This window comes from Apus apus, chromosome 1 (genome assembly GCF_020740795.1).
Source record: "Apus apus isolate bApuApu2 chromosome 1, bApuApu2.pri.cur, whole genome shotgun sequence".
NCBI lineage: Eukaryota > Metazoa > Chordata > Aves > Apodiformes > Apodidae > Apus > Apus apus.
Window position 1 is genome coordinate 164491886 of NC_067282.1, and position 17017 is coordinate 164508902.

At 37.2% G+C, this 17017-nt stretch overlaps 1 protein-coding gene across 1 annotated transcript in view; it reads right to left on the bottom strand.

Moving 5' to 3' along the window:
• Positions 1 to 6525: 6525 nt before the first annotated feature.
• Positions 6526 to 17017, bottom strand: part of PTPRQ (protein tyrosine phosphatase receptor type Q) — a 108615-nt gene continuing 98123 nt past the window's right edge. The window contains exons 40-45 of the mRNA XM_051621759.1: positions 16104 to 16238; positions 15872 to 15997; positions 13482 to 13630; positions 11533 to 11668; positions 7744 to 7867; positions 6526 to 7466 (exon numbers count right to left, since the gene is read on the bottom strand). Coding sequence (XP_051477719.1) covers positions 7429 to 7466; positions 7744 to 7867; positions 11533 to 11668; positions 13482 to 13630; positions 15872 to 15997; positions 16104 to 16238 — 708 coding nt within the window. The 3' untranslated portion in view covers positions 6526 to 7428. The remainder of the gene's footprint in view (positions 7467 to 7743; positions 7868 to 11532; positions 11669 to 13481; positions 13631 to 15871; positions 15998 to 16103; positions 16239 to 17017) is intronic.

Sequence of the window (17017 nt, forward strand, 5' to 3'; positions counted from 1 at the left end):
TGCCAGTCATGTGATGTTTTTTTGGCACGGAAACTTTATTTGAATTGTATGTAAGCTGTGTGCAACACAAGGCCAGCCTCTGCTGACATATAAAGCCCAGCATTATTTTTGCAGTTCTTCTACACAATGTACTCTCTCTCAGTTTCCTAAATGTGTTTGAAAATCCTCTATATAGGTCATAAAGAAATATTTAAAGCTAGTAATAGAAAATCTGGTTTCATTTGGTTAGTTCTCTCTTCTTATAAATGAAACAACAAGGGATTTCTCACATAATTGTTTCTTTGGAAAGATGAACCTTTAAACAAGGGTTGTCAAAATATTGAGCTGACTTCTGTGTGGAATTTATTTTTCAGAAAAAGGAAAACACATTGTAAGGTGTTGAATATCAGTGGAATACAGTATTTATATATTTAACTAATACAGTATTCTTTTCTCCTAGGTATTTTAATACATGCCGTATCAAACATGTTGTTTACAATGGATTTTTGTTAAGTACAAGGTCCTTTTCATACAGACATTGGCTCTATTAACAAGGTTTCTTCAAGCTCATGTCCAAGTTTCAAATTCTTCTGGAATTGACACCAACTGTCCATTTTGACACTTGTTTATTCGTTTTCTCTCAATGGAGGCATTCTCCTTCTTTCAGCTGTTGTAGCAATTTTGTATTTCATAAAGTCTCCTTACAAGACCCTGCTGAATATTTTTCCTGGTTTTGGGGAAGAAGATAGTCCAAAGTATTTCCCAGCACCATTAAAGAAACATGCCATTTGTTCCAGTCACATTCAAAAAGAAAAGCTTCAGTCTGCAAGTTCATGTTTGTTTTTTTTAAATCAGAATCAATTACTTCTTTAGATCAAGACTTAATGGTCATGACAACTATCAATCCAAATCATGCTTCCCTTTGCTAACCTGAAGCAAAGTAGTCATACATGACCTGAATGATTTAGATGTCCCTTTGCTTTCAAGAGCTTGAATATCTGCTTGTTCATATGTGTGATAAAGGATGTGTGAATGTGATAGAACAGTGACCATAAGTTAGAAAAAAATGGCATCTTAAATAAATTAATTCTTGTAATTTTTCTGTTATTCCAGACAGAGACCCAAGAGGTTTTTTTCCCAAAGACTGAATCAGAAGGAAGATGCCTTTTGTGTCAAGTACCTGCTGTGCTCCTGGAGTGCCCATTTGGAACTTTTCCTAAAAGGTGAAATTCTCTGCAAATGCTCTCTCAGCTGGTGCCGTTCATACTGAGAGCCACTGCCTGCCACTAGTTCTTTGTTGTCAAGATGACAACAGGGATGGTGAAGACACACACATAGAGACATAGACAGACATACAGACATATAATAATCTGTCCAAAGCTACGCAAGATTAATTAAACTTTAACATAGAGGAAGATTTAAAGTGCTGATCTGGCCTCACCAAGGTATTACACCAAAGAAGAACATCACACAAATTGCAAATAATCAGTGTCTTTAGTGTTTAAGGTATAATGTCTAGATTGTAAAGGTGTATCTGTTTGCCTTACTATGTATAAGATTTTATCTAGTCGCAAGGTGGTAAGTGAAGGCTTCAATGACAATGTTAGCTCTAAATTTTCTAATTTACCTTTATCAGAGAAAAGTTGAGATTGAAATCCTACATATAAATGTCAGTCATCTTTGGGAATGTTTTCTGGACTCCCTGACTGGGACAGTGGCTTGTCAGATAACTATCCTGTTCTCAAAAGGGAGTAGGATTACATGCTAGGCAGCCAGTCACCTCAGGTCAATTCTTTGCCTGTGCCTGGAGTGCAGTATTGTTTTATTGCAGCTCATTTGAGAATTCTGTGCACAATATGCAACTCCAGATTTATATTGTGTGTATTGTCTAATATTTCAAAAGAATCAGTAGAATTGTGTAAGAAAAATCGTTAAATGGACCTACTGTGAATACCAAAGACTGGTTAAAAAAAGAGGCACACAACTGTTTTCTGCTTGATTCTGACAAGGGGATTACCAATGCATTAATAACATTAGAAGTGGGTAAATTTTATTTATCTGCAGTTATCCCTAGCTGGTGAGTACATGCAGACATCAGACTGGGGGAGAGACATACAGGTTTAATTTTTTTTTTTCCTTATGGCTTTATCAGTGGGGAAAAAAATCCTCTTCTCTGTCTACTCTGTCTGCCCATGCTCTACACTTGTGGTGTAAAATAATATTTGTTTATATATTTAAGATTAGCAAAATAATTTGCTAAATATAGTTCTTTTTGGTTCTTAACACTAACTTGAATCACAGAGAATGTTTCCTGCTGTCATGATAGGTGTTTTCTCTAGTTATGTTCTTCAGGTGAGCTAGGGACTTTTTACAGAAGAGCTTATTTACTTGTGTTCCTGCATGGATGGCAAGAATGCCCTGTATCTTGCAGCACTCAGCTCACAGGTTGTGTTACATTGATCCAAATATGTTCTGTGTGTTCTAGGACACGCTTCCTGCTTGGCAGACTTCATGGAATGCAACTGGGAATGGCAGAGCTTTAGTTGCATATTAGGTTTCCAGTATCCAAGTATGCTTTTTATATCATTCACAACTCCCATCTCCTGCAAAATATTTCAGGAACATCCTTGTAAAACTTCCTTCAGCTTATTATTGACTGTAAAGAGTACTGGAATGGTTTATTCATGATTACAGTGGATAGCTGGGTGCAGCTGTCATCCTGCAAAAAGATCACCCTGGTAACACCAATCAACAAGCAGAGTAAGATGATCCAAATATAACTGAACCGTAAATGTTGTCTTTCAACTGAAATACAGAGGCACAACTTCTTCATGACAAACTTTGCCTGATCATGTGGGATCTGTGAAATGTATCATAGACATTGTTATTTGGTGCTGAAAAACCATTGATTTTTTTAGTCTTGTTTACATAGTGGAATCTGAGAAAGGGCCCACATGATAAGGGAGCCGTGTGAATAAATAATTAAAATAAGTAATTAGTTCAGCATCATTTGGGAAAAGTTATTGAGAAAAGAGAATCACCATGCAAAGTATCAAACACTGGATCCATCTTCTTGTCTTCAACTGACACTGAACAATGACCAGTGCTAAAATTTATACTGTAATTCATTATAGCAGCAGGGGGAACTTCTGGATAGGAAGCCACTTTATCCTTACAATTGCATACAGTGCCTGTGCTGCAAAGACATGAAACTGACACGCCAGTTCAGGTCTGAGATCAGCAAAAAAAGTAGGTTTGGCTTTGTCTCATACCTCGTGACCACAGCCACAGAGAGGACAGGGCAGAAAATGTATTCTGGGCAAGAGCCAGTGCAAAATTGCAGCTGATATTCCATGATGTCATCTGGAAATCAACTCATAGGGAAAGGGATAGACAAAGGGTATGAAGTAAGACCACTACACACCTTACCCAATAATGATGTATGCCTGCAGTAGTGAATTCAAATGATCCATGTTGCTGTTTACAATTCCTTCTAATATAGTCACATACAGACAAGCAATCCAGCTTTAAAAAACAGAATCAAACATGAGGAACAGTGTTGGGAGGACTTGCCTTTTCACCACCATACTTTGATTCCTGACACAACAGTCATGGAAGAGTAGTGAAACAGTGGATCACCTTTCAGTACATTTTCTCTGACTCATTTCCTGAAAATCAACATTGGCAAAGGTACGTCCAACACTAAGTGTCAATGGCTTCCAGCTACAGTCTGCTGTGCTCAGTGCATTGCAGGTTTTGCAGCACCAAATGGGCATGTAGCTTAACTATAAAACACCCTTGAGCTCATTACTACCATATGGATATTCCCTAAACCAGATAGGTAACTGGATACTTTACATAGTTTTTAAAACAAAAATTAATTTGGATCTATTTTTATTGGTTCTTCATTTCCACAGGTAGACAGTGATCTTGTGTAAAGCTTAATATACTTGTCATACATACTCTGAAACAGGTATTTTTCAAGTTTGATTTTAACTTGCAGTCAACATATTTTCAGAAAAATCTCTTCTGTCCACAGAACTCACAGGGCTTTGTGTCCTGACTCTCTGCAAATTCATGACCACATCCAGGAGGCTTTGTATTTTCTGTAAGCAACCAGGAAAGCTCCCTGTCATGTTACCTTACTATGAAATGTGATCAACTCATGGCTCTTCACTGCTTTGTCTTAGCAACTGCGTATCAGCGTACTTTGCATTGCAGCAGTACATCAGTGGTACTACACAGATTAGTACACATTATTAATCTTTCACATAATGTTATGAAATGAAACTACTGAATAGCTCTCATGTATACAGTAAAAGCACATCTTTGAAAAGCACAATTATTTTATCACCTGCTTTAGCAGTATTAAAAAGCACTTTAACGTGAATATGAAGTTCAGCTGTCCTGTTCCTTTTGTAAAGAGATGTGTTTTTGAGGGCACTGACAGTAGCCTCTTCTAATGATATCTAACAGAACTGGCTATAAATATATAAAGACTGTTTCTTCTATGTATGGAGATACATCAGTCTCTATAGAAATTGCCCGCATATGTAATACCATATGACCTAATTTCAAGACAATCATAATAATCCTACAGAATCTGTATTCCTCTCCAGTTTTTATTGAGTTTCTAATTTTGATAGAGTACACTCTTGCTATGTTAGTAGCTCCATGAATCTGTAGAAGACTAAGTGTCTAAACTGAAAATTAAAATGGTGTGTCACTTTATATATATATACATATATATATACTTAAAAAAGCAACTGGACAAATTCTGCTTGCCTCCAGCTCTCCAGTTCTGTCAGTAGCACCACCACAGGTGTCATTGCATAGGGGAAGGAGGGCTGGAAGACAAGAGACCATGTGCAAATTCTTTCTTCAAGACTGAACAGAGGTCTGGGGGGGGTCTCTTGATACATAGGTGCTCCTGTATCCCTGTAAATCACTGGCAGACACACAAGAAGATCACTGAACTAATGCTGTATTTATACTGAAAACTAGTTCTTAGAGAAAATTTCCTGGAGAGACTTCTTTCCCTGACTATGTACCTTATGAGTTGTGTCCAGTTTACATAGAATATTGGCTTTTACCCTAAAGAAAATACAAACTGCATCAAGGCAGAATGTATCAGATTGCCTTCAGCCAGTTATACAATAAACTACTTGAATTACTTTTCAGTTTTTTGCTTTGTCTCTACAGGAAAGAGTGTCCCACTTTCAAGTATCTAAGTTATCAGACAAGCAGGCTACTGAATATAGTGTTTGACTGCAGGCGAGTCCCCTAAAGGAGGATGTAGGAATTTTATAAAAAGAAAAGACTTCAGCACATTTGTAATTTCTGGAGATCATCTGTAAGTTGCATAATGCTGCTTAGCTTTTTCCTCCGATTGCAAGAGCCACAGACAGACATTCCACCATAGTGGATATATGATTATACAAGACTATGACTCTATCATGGCAATTTATCACAGTGCTGCATGAACTGCTACCAAGTACAAATACAAATCATGAAAAACATCTGTAAGTCCCTATAAGCAATTTGTCAGAATACTTTAAAGTACATGTATAATAAATGAAGAACACATGTTTCATAGGAATGAAATGAAACTAGAGCTGTACCGAATGCTTTGCCAGAGACTTGAACAGCTGTGGACATCACCTCTTTCTCCCTCTATCCAGCTTTAAAAGGCATTGTTTTCTTTCTAGCTTGACAGGTGATGTTTACAATACCATCAGTCTTCCTGAAAGACAGATTGCCTGAAATATCTCTGTAGATCATTTCCATTGTCTTAAATGCTGTCTTTTGATTTTTATTTTAGATACTCAGCACTTTCTGCTAAATCACAAAGGGTCCTCACTGCACCATTCTTGCCAGCTTCTAAAAAGACATCAAAACACCGTCACTTACTTATAAAGAAGTATCAGGTTACATACTGTACAGCATTTTCTGTCTGGTAGCTACAGTTAAGAGATGGAAAGTTGCGTTCATTTAGTGTTCTGTGCAGAGTGTGCACACACACAAACACACCCACACATCTTTCAAGGTTCTAAAGAGGTCTGTCTTACTTCCCCAAGCCTGATGTCTCAACAAGCCTATGGATTTCTTCTGTCTAAACAGAATATAAAATGACACCTCCGAAGTCTCTTTGCTGTTATGTTTTGCATCTCAGATTAAGGTCATAGCTTTAGTATTATTCAGAATTGTACATTTCTTTACATAGAGAAAAACTTAGCAATCAACTCTTCCCTCCAATAATGTCAGTTTAATACTGTCATTCCACGTAAAACCAGGGCACACACTTTAATTATCTCTCTAGTGTTCCTACTCTACCAGTTTTTGCTTTGTTTCTCAGATAAGAGCTTCCTGCTTCTCTCATTCCTGTTTCAGATCTATTACCTATCATGATAATCAGTGTGAGTGGAAGATATATTTTTTTATTAAATCTCCAAATACCAGATCTCACATGTTTCAGTGTCTACAGTGATCTGCCAAACCTGAGGAAGGAGCAAAAACTTTTTTACTTGGCAACTCTGTTATAAAATATATTGCTATTACATTTTGAGTAACCCCTCAAAATACTGAACAGTGTTATATTCAAGAAATCTGAATGGATTAGAAACATTCTGTTATTCAAATCAATATAATATGCACAATAATGTATAACAAATTTATGTTTTATGTTGTTTCATCTGCTTGAAATGTAGCAGGAATGTAAAATGCTTTCTTCAGCACTGAACATGTGCAATAACCATTGCATATTTAAAAAAACAACCTGCTGATAATAAGATAGTTTAAATAGCCCCAAGTGTCCCTGTAGAGCTACTGTGTGCTGTGTAAAAGCTGAATAATCCTCCCCATGTCAGAAGGTGACTCTTCAGCTGTTCAGGATCATGAGGTGATATGCTACCACTTGTAAAAAAAGATTCAAAACACAAGAACATACAGTTAGGTAAAGATCACTGTGATGATATTGGAATTAATCTGCAAGAGGTGACAGCATTGAAATCAATCTAGCAAGAATGATTGAAGGAACTGTAGCTTTTACTTAAAACCAAAACACAAAGAACACAGCAAATTCACACCAAAAATAAGTTCAATGGGAATATGAAATTTTTACATAATATTTGGCTCATTTTTCTTCTTTTACAAAGATAACTGGGAAAAAAGGAATATGTTCAAACATACTTTCTATTTAAATACATACTGAATGCAGTATTCATCTAACTCCAGAAGTGCAGTCTGTGCAAAAGTACTCCAAATCAGTATTGCTCAGTGATCTAAATAAAATACTTTAACATATTTATGAAGGCACGTTGATAGAAGAAAAGATGTTTCAAGCATCTGTGTTTGTTTTAATAATCAAAATAGGGGAATTCGCTTTGGCCCCTGTGCTTAGAAAAATATGACTTTGACTTTCAAAACCTCAGTATCTTTAATATTTAGTATTTACATGGTGGTTTCTTCCCATTCAAGCTCTACATCACCTACAAAAGAAACAGACACATTACATTAACCTACCTTGTAAACAAAGAGTAACTAAGAGAAAATAACTGCTTTGGCTGAATTTAAAAGATCTTGTTGGGTAATCTTGAGCAATGATGATCACCATGAGGGAGACTAAAGGGCAGAAAAAAAGCTAGAAAATTACACTTCTGAAGCCAAAAAAATGCATGTCAAATATTTGTTTCTGCTTCTTAGTCTGGACAAGTCAAAGCACTTGCTATGCAAAAATAATATTTGAGACAATCTGTATCTCCTTACCTTCCATGGCATCCAGAGAGTCCATCTTTTGCAGTGCTGAATAATTTACAAAACATATGGGCTGGCTACTTCCTTTGCTTGCCAACAGATCCAATACACATTGATGCAAAAATATATATTGTGCCTGCAGGATTTGAATGTAAAGATGTTTGATTAAAAGAAAAATGTACTTCTAATAACAAAAAAGTTCTTGATTTTTTATATATAACATTTAGATGATCTCAAAGTAACTGCAGTTTAACCCAGAACTTCAATGATATCAAATATGCCTGATGTGATTTAATTAATTTAAGGCATAATGCCTTAAAATTTGTCAAAACATCTTAATTCTTATGCCCAATAAGATATCTAAAATTAGACTAATCCTAGCTGAGACTAACAGGCTTCCACAATTTTCTGTGAAGGTTTCTTGTCTGAAAAGTTGTTTCATTACTTTTTGCTGCTAGATTCAGGCTAAAGAAACTGAACCACACAAACGTAATATTTAGATAAGAAATTCTTCCTCTTTCTAGCATAGAGAAAACCAGCAGGGTGCACTCAAATGCAAAAGTTCAAGTAAGTCTGCATGTTCTAGGAGCATGCGGGATTGCTAAGAGCAAAAAAACACATTATTTTTAGTGATACTTAGATTGTAGCTTCATTTTTAACAGACTATAATGCAGAACGGGCAACTAAAGTTAATCTGACACTTCAAGGACATAAAGTAAATCTGGACAATGATTGCTGAAAAGAGAAAAATTAAATAAAAGCAATATAAGAAACAAATAAAGAATGAAATAAAAAAAATGAAAACAGATAGTACAAAATAAATGGATTAAACATATATTCACATAGGAGAAATACTGTGTGTGTAGATGCAGAAAATGAGCCAGGTCACAGTATCCCACATTTGTTTAGGTTGGAAGGGATCTCCTGCAGTCACCTAGTGCAACTCCCACTGCTCAAGCTGGAGTTAAAGCATGTTGCCCAGGATCTTGTCCAGATTGGGTTTGAACATCTCCACAGATGGAGATGACCAAAGTAACTTTAACTTCCTTGACTTTTGCATGGGTAAATAATTTAGTGTCATTTTTCTACTCAATAACTGCCATTTTGTTTAGAACTGCCATCCGTTTTCAATTTAAGTGTCTCAGATTTATAAGGTAATTTTGTTTCCATGGGTATGTTTTAGGGTCACAGCTCCAGAGCCATGGGTAATTAAAACAGAGTTTCACAGGCCCCTGAAGTACTGGGTACCAGTAGGTTTTTCAGCAGCTTGCTTACTGAAAGAATAGCACGGCATTACTTCAAACACCCCTTTGTACTTGGCTTGGTGAGATGATAAAACTTTCACAGATCCACTGGACAAATATGGATTTCTACAATGAAGGTCTTCCATTTCAGACGAGTTTAGATTGGTTATTCCAATACAGACTCTGAAAGCTTCATAATCTCTTGCATTCATACAGCTACTTGTAAGCATGCAGCAATGAAAATGTTTCTGTGTTTGCCTGGGAAGGGGGAAGCAGGATACCTGGGAATGTATGTATGACAAGTTATTTTCCCTGTTAGAGTGAGTGACATTCTTCATTATTTGAAAGTCTTTTTTATGGTTGGAAGTGGGAGAAAGAATTAAAAAGTTCACTAAAGATTAGGTTATGCCCTTTACCTGTAGTCCAGGAACAGGCTTTGGTAATGCACTGGCCACCAGGATATTGAAATTATATCTACATTAGGGAACGAAGCAGTTTCTGAGTATATTTCCAGCCAGTGGAACTTGATGAGCTGAACTACTACTACAAAATGTTTGGATAGTCCCTTGCATCATTTTGATCCACATGAACCAGCACTATCTCCAGTATTTTCCAAGGATGTTTCAGTAGTTACTGCAGACTATGGGTCACTCCCTGTAGGGAGCTTGTGACAGGAGTGGTAACTGCAGAGGTGTTTAATTGCACAGATGTGGGTCATTCTGTGCCCACAAGCTGCAGTAGCAGAAAGTGACTCTTGGCAAAAGGAAAACTATTTTGAAGTTATGATCAAGCAAAAAACCAAAACCAAACAGGTCTGAGAGCAACTGGGTGTTTGTTTTGTTTTGTGGTTTGTTTTTTTAAATATATTTTACTCACAGATTTATGGTTTCACTGAGGAATCTCTAAACTAAGTCTGGGGAAGGAATTGCTCCTCTCTGTATTTTCTGTGCAGCTCATATAAAATCTGAATTATAGACTACTAAACAGTATTTTACAACAGAACTGTCAGAATAGCTTGACTACTGAATCCCCTATAAAACTTTACAAGAATTGCTTCTCTTTGGGCAAGCTTTAGGGCTCATCTGCATTTTGTAGTCTTGCAAACACAAACTATAAATGGTCTGGACAACAAACACCCTATTTCAGGATTTTGCAATTAGCACAGGGAGCGATACTTGGTTTGTTTGGAAATCAGAACTAGGAGACCATCACCTTCTATTTGGCACATAATTTTCTTGCCTGTGCCAAAATATGCAAATGAAGAGGTATACAAAATAATAAACATTTTAAAAATGTTTATGATCTTATCAAATGTTTTGATGTTTTAAGATTTTATTTTGGGGGACCTCCCATAAAATTGTCTTCTAGACTTTGCTTTATTTACAGATGAGTCTATTTCTAGACAAAAGTATAAAACTACAAAAAAAAGTATTCCTAGAATTTGTCATCACAGGAAAGCCCTGGCAATTGTTTAGTTGCATTAAGACTTCAGAAGGAAAAAATGAAAGCAACTGGCAATTAGACAGCAGCTTATAGGAAGCAGCATGACACACTATCACCAGAATGTCTCACAAGGTCTTCTGAAGTGCAGTTTCTGAAGTTCACGTCTCTTTGTATGTTCTGACACACTTTTAATATACTCTGACATGACACAGAACAGCAGAATGGCATTCCTAAGGGAACAAGTGTCCTTACATTAAAATCAATTTAAATCGATCAGTTACGTGGAAGTTCATACTGAAACTGCTCACCCATACTAAGAAGTTGGTCAGTCATGCTGCAGACTCAGAGGCTTCAGCAGCAGCCTAGATCTGGCCTGCAGGAGGCTTATTCCAGAAACCTTATGCAAACACAGCTGGATTTCCTTTCTACTGGGCATTTAGGATCAGCTTTAAAAGGGGCTATTACTCCTTTGCATATACCCCGACCTCCAGATACAGCAGAGCTGTTCCTTGCCAGCAGGTCATCACTAATTTATACATACTCAATAAGACTGCCAGAAGTGTACTTTTGTAGACCCAAATCCCACTATCACATTGATTTTGCAAACTCTGAAGACTGTGCTTAACTCTGTTCATATGTGTCATTTGAAGCAATTTAAAAATAATTAAGGAATTAGTAATGAGGTAAAAGGTAAATGAATATTTAAAAGTTTGGAGGACCAGACTACCCATATATACACAAAAATATACAGTTAAGTAGTAAATAAAGTCAAAATAAATAATGCATGAGCAAATAAATTTTTTATTTAACACCTGTTAATCACCCAAAACTTGAAATTCACTTTCTCAGTGTCTGAGAAATTACTATTTAGGTTCTAAAACTGAATATCTCAGCACTCTTTTCAGCACTTGTCAAGACTTGTCTGGCCAAATATGCTTAAATAGATACAAAGCATACATTTGCACAATGCTTAAGATCCAAATAGAAGCAGGATCTGGCTGAAAATGTATTAGACAGCTGATTGTTATGAGCTTTCTAGTCTTGTTTTGTAGCAGATCAGATGATTAACTTTTTAACAACAGAAACATAGAATATACAAATATATATGACTTACCAGATTCTGTACCATACACATTCTTTCACTTCTTAACTCAGCTACAAGTCCATAGATATCCACAAAATCATGGTCATTTACATGTTGGGTTAAATGGTCAAGTGCAATATAAACACCTGTTCTTCCAACCCCAGCACTGCAAACATAACACACAAAATAAAATCATTTTTACGTTCTTCTTTTTTTAGGATAAAATATTTTCTTGGAATATTCTGGTTGAGTAATTGTTGTAAAAAGAAAACTTTGAAAAAAATCAGATATTTTCCAGTATTTATTTGTGTGTGTATCTATGTGTGTGCGTTTCTCCTTGGTGCATGGGATCAAGTAAAACCTGAATTTAAGCCATGTTCTGCTTTTGATTTTACAAATGAGCTGTAACTAAACCAAACCTGGATATGTGGAAAAGTGACCCTACAGCTTTTCTGTGAATTTTCTAGAGCTCAGTAATCCAAAGAAAAAAAAATAAAAATCATGAGATTTTGTGAAATCACACCTGGATTCTGTGATACTTTTGGTGTTTGAGTCAAAACATCATGAGATCCAGCAAAACATTTTAAAGGAAATACTTTTAAGAGGATGCGTGTGCACGACATGCTGGTAGCTAATACTGTTTTGTTTCAAGGTTTGAAAACAAACAGGATTTTCTCAAATTTCTATCAGACTTCTCTGATAAACGCAGAGTGTATCAGTGCAGATAATCAGGAAACGCATAGCAAAATTCTCTGCAAGACCAGAACCTGCAAGATCTAATGAGCAGAAAGTAATGAACAAGCTTCCTGGATATGAGAACACATACTGCTGCTTTACAACACCAGGAATTTTAAGCAGAGGTGGAGTATCTGGCCCATGCTGGGCCCTTTCTGTATCTATGTAGATAACGTAAAGGGGATGAGATTCGTTACAGAGGGGCCCCAGAGCACAAAAGTGCCCTCAGAACATGAAGACCATGTAGTTGTCTCCTGTAATAGTCTCTTTAGTCTCAGTAGAAGAGGGAAATGTCAAACTGTCAATGACAACAGTACCAAATAAAATGAGGATTTATCACCACGTTGTGTGTGGCACCTGTAGGACACTGAGGACAAATAAAAAGAACCCCCATGCATGATAACTGGACAATTAGGGAAGCGGTTTGTGGCATCAAATGCAGCTGTTCCTTCCACAGATTTCCAGTCTCACACCGAATGAGGATGACACAAAGAATCCATCACAGACCTCTGAATTCAGATCACTATTTTGGAGTGTGCCCACTCACTTGGTGGGAACACTCACCTGCATTTAAAATGCAGACACACACTTCACCTTCCTGAAGACTTTGCCTTCCCCACACATTTACTCTTTGATACAGGCTTTTCAGAGTGTTGAGTATGAAATCAGTGGGAACTATGACAGCTGAACACTCCTAACCACCAGACCATTTATTTAAGAGCATAAATATAGACTTTTAGCTGTTTACAGGCATCCAAACTTGAAATGTGGCATATGCAAACCCTTACTCCTATTTGTCATTCTCTGTGGCTCCCAAATAGTTTCTTCCTCCTGATAAGTGACACGTACATTTGAAATAGAATTTTTAATACTTACTTCTTAAGAAAAGCTATAATTGTAACAGAAGTAATTAAAACCAACACGTCAGTTGCTATTTCTCTTCTCACAAAAAAAGAGGAACACTGAGATAAAGTCAGCAATACCTTATGGTCATTGTTGAAGACACTATTTCCCTGACATCACCTCAGCAGTATTTCCAAGAACGGAAGAAGAGACACACTTTGGCATTTTACCTCCTAGAGAGGCCTCAGGAGCACTGCTGGAGAAACCCTCGCTGCTGCCCACACTAGAACCGTACCTGCGCACTCAGTTTTCATGGCTCTGTTGCTGGCAACTTCCCTGAGCGTTGATACACACTTGGCATTACAAGATGCTGAATAATGATTTGGTGGCTATTGCTTTACCTGCAGTGAACCACCATCGGTGTAGTATCATGTGATCGACTTGCACGGATAAGTTTCACAAAATGGATAATTGGTGCAGTAGTTTCGGGGACTCCATGTTCTGGCCAAGAAGTAAAGTTACACTGACGCACCATCATGCAGTCTCCATGCTGAAAAATAGAAAACAAGGCAGTTTTTGCAAAAGAAACGAGACAGAAGATCCAGTAAGCAACATGTAAATCTCTCAGCAATTTCATGTAAAAAAGAAAGGCAGAATAGCATAATAATTATAAGACGTATGAAGGGCGAATTTGTTGTGCATGGATCTAAAGGCAAGTTTTTGAAGAGATGGCATCAAATCCATATTTCAGGAAACAGTAATGATTTCAGCAGTCACTCTCCATTTGACTTCAGTCACTATTTCAGTGATACTGGTAGATCATGGGTTGAAGTTTCTATAGCTCATTTAGAGGTTCAGTGAACTGGGCAGACAAGTTTATTTATGGAGAAGCAACCATTCTAAGACTGATCTAATGCAGTCAGGGCAAACACATGTATGTTGGTAAACACAAATATATTTTCTAAGTGTCAGCAACAGCAACTCAAAGAAAAGACCAGCTTATGAGCTGATATCTAAATTAACTATGAAGGACATAAGAATAAAAGCACAGGATCATGCCAAAGACCTGCCTAGAGCAATATCCTGTTTCTAACAGTAGTCAAGGAAAAATCTTCGGAAAACTTATAAAACACAACAATGTATCTACAGTTCCACAGAATATCCTTAATAGTTTGTGACTTGTGAACTGTGTCAGAGATGGTATCTCAAAATTTAATAGTACTTCTCAGGATTTTCTTGTACTACTTTCTCCAGATTTTATGAAGCCCTGTAAGTTTTTAGAATTCACAGTATCATGCAGCAAGGACTACCAAAGTTTAATCAACTATTGTGCAATGAACCAGCTCCTTTTTTTTCTTTAATTTAGTTTGAACCTATTACTTTCTCTTTCATATTGCAAGAAACACTGAAAAACTGTGAACAATTATGTGTAGCAATGACTTTCAATCTATATTTTTAAAACTGATCAGCATAAAACCAAAAGACAAGAAACTCTGAATGCCATGTGGCAGTAACTGTGGATTATTTCTCCCACATATGCTTTTTATCTTTACTAGCAGATCATCAAGAATCCATCCGTTTGTGAATGGAAGAGGAAGTACAATCTTAAAGCCAGCAATATGGCACATTTAATGATATTTATAAAGGACATGGCTTCTCATGCAGTGTGGCTCAGCTACAATAAATGCATCATTTAGTCAATTCATCTTATGTTTTGTTTTCCTTTCAGTCTCATCCTGGTTAACACAACTGGTGTTGAATTTTGCTGTCATGCATTTTTACTCTAAATAGTCTCTTTTCTAGTCTTGTTTACTCTGTGTCTCCTTTTAGCTGAAAAAAAGTCTATCTTCTCTCAGCCTTTTTAGAATGTTGAATTATCCTGTGCAATGTGCACAACGTGTGCTTATAGGGTGACCACAGAGACAACTCGCTAACTGCTGTGTTCCTTTTGTCACAAGCACATGCCACAGGATGGTAATGCATGGATTGGGATTGCTGAGTTCAGGTCTTAGGATCTGGCTGCACTGCATACAACACAGGTCAGTGCTGGGAGTGCCAAAGAAGGCTGATATCAACTTGGGTCACTATGCCCAGATTGTTTTCTTAACCTACCTCCTGGCCTGACTAAAGGCTGGGGACTAATTTTTTCCAAAGAGTGGGAACTATAGTTGTGGATCATGACAAAGATGAATACCTATGCTGGACCCCCCACCCCCTCTCCCAGCGCAGAGTGGGAGTAATACTGATGATTCTCATTTATATTGGGTGAATCTCCTGGAGGTGGAGGCCGACATGGCTGGTGGTACAATGAAAAACAGCTGCACTACACTAGAGAATCTTGCCCTTTAATCTGAGAGGGACACATTCAAAGGGATTTGTCTGATCCCAGAATGGTTAGGATTACTCCTTTCTAGAAGAGACAACTGAGGTGTCCAAATAGAAACTTCACCTCCCACATGACCAGAGCTTCAGTAACCTTGATAGGCCCTTCATAGCATGTCAGCCACATATATGAGCTCTCTGTGACAGAAACTGGAGAAAATTCTCATGAAAAAAACCAAAGCAAAACCAAAACAAATAAACCAACCCAACAAAAAAAAAAACCCAACCCCCCAGAAAAACAACAAACCAGGAATAAAAACAAAATGCAGAAAACCCAGGTGGTACAATGCATTTGCATTAAAAGAATAAAAGAGTAATACTGAGGGTTAGTTGAGTGGGCTGGAGCACATCTGATGTTCTTTGAGGTGCTAGATGGGTTTTATTAAATCAGCTTCCAGTTCTGGCTTACCCTTTCAATTTTTAGATCTCTGATGGTCCAGTCTATTTGAATATCTTCCACCAGTTTAGTAATCACTATGTCCCCAAACACAGTAACTGGTTTATTATCTTCTGGCCAGTACTGATGACATCTTATCTGTAGGGAGATGATTACTAGATGATCACATTATAGTCTTGACAGAAACTACATACAGAATTTCCAGTGATACCAAATGCTGTTAATTGGCACACTGGTGACTTACCCGTCCTTTTTCAAAACATTGTGTAAGCATCACAAGTGTTTTTGCTCTTGTCTCCCACACCATCCTCCAGAAATCACCCACTGTTCCTGGTAATGGGCCCTGAGTTGCAATGAACTCATTTGGACATAAATAACCCTAAGAAAAAGAAAATAGTTAATATGTAATGTTTAGCAAGGAAAAAAAAAAAGAATTTGTATGTGACTTATAGTTGTGCCTGTAGCTACCATGTCTAAACAAACTGGTTAAGGCCTGGCTAATCACTGCATGGCACATGGCCTTGTAAACCTAAGAAGTGATGGCATTTTTTTCCACTGTGTAGATCAGTTATGAACTAATGATCTAATACGGTTTGGCAAATGCCATCCTATATAGAAATGCATTTAGCAGAGAAATTACAGAGACATCAGGTCAGTAATTCCCATTTAAATATATCAAAGCTTTCATATTAGCCTTACTTCAGATCCAGCCAGAGGCCACCATGAACAGTGTCAGGAAGTGGCCAACAAAGGAGAATTAAGTAGCACCAAGGAGCTGTGGAACCAGGGAAACAATGAAGGAGCAGTCTGAGAGTAGTGCAAGCTATATACACCGATGACCTTGTCCTTCCAGTCGTTGTCAGGATCTGCTGTACCTTAGGGATGGAACTTATTCAAATAAATGATCTCTGATAAAAGGTCTTTGAAAACCCTATTGTAGGTGTTGACTTTTATTTTAGTGTTGGCTTCTGCTTTTTAGTTAATTTACAAATTAATGTAAAATACGGGGAGAAGGAAGTTTGTTGAACACAATCTCTGTAACTGCTGCTAGTGCGTGGGTTCTCATGGATCTGTTTCTCCAAAGAAACCAAGCATTACCTTCCAGGAATTCTTACGTACATCAGAAAGTCTGAAATAACAACAACAGCAATAATAGCA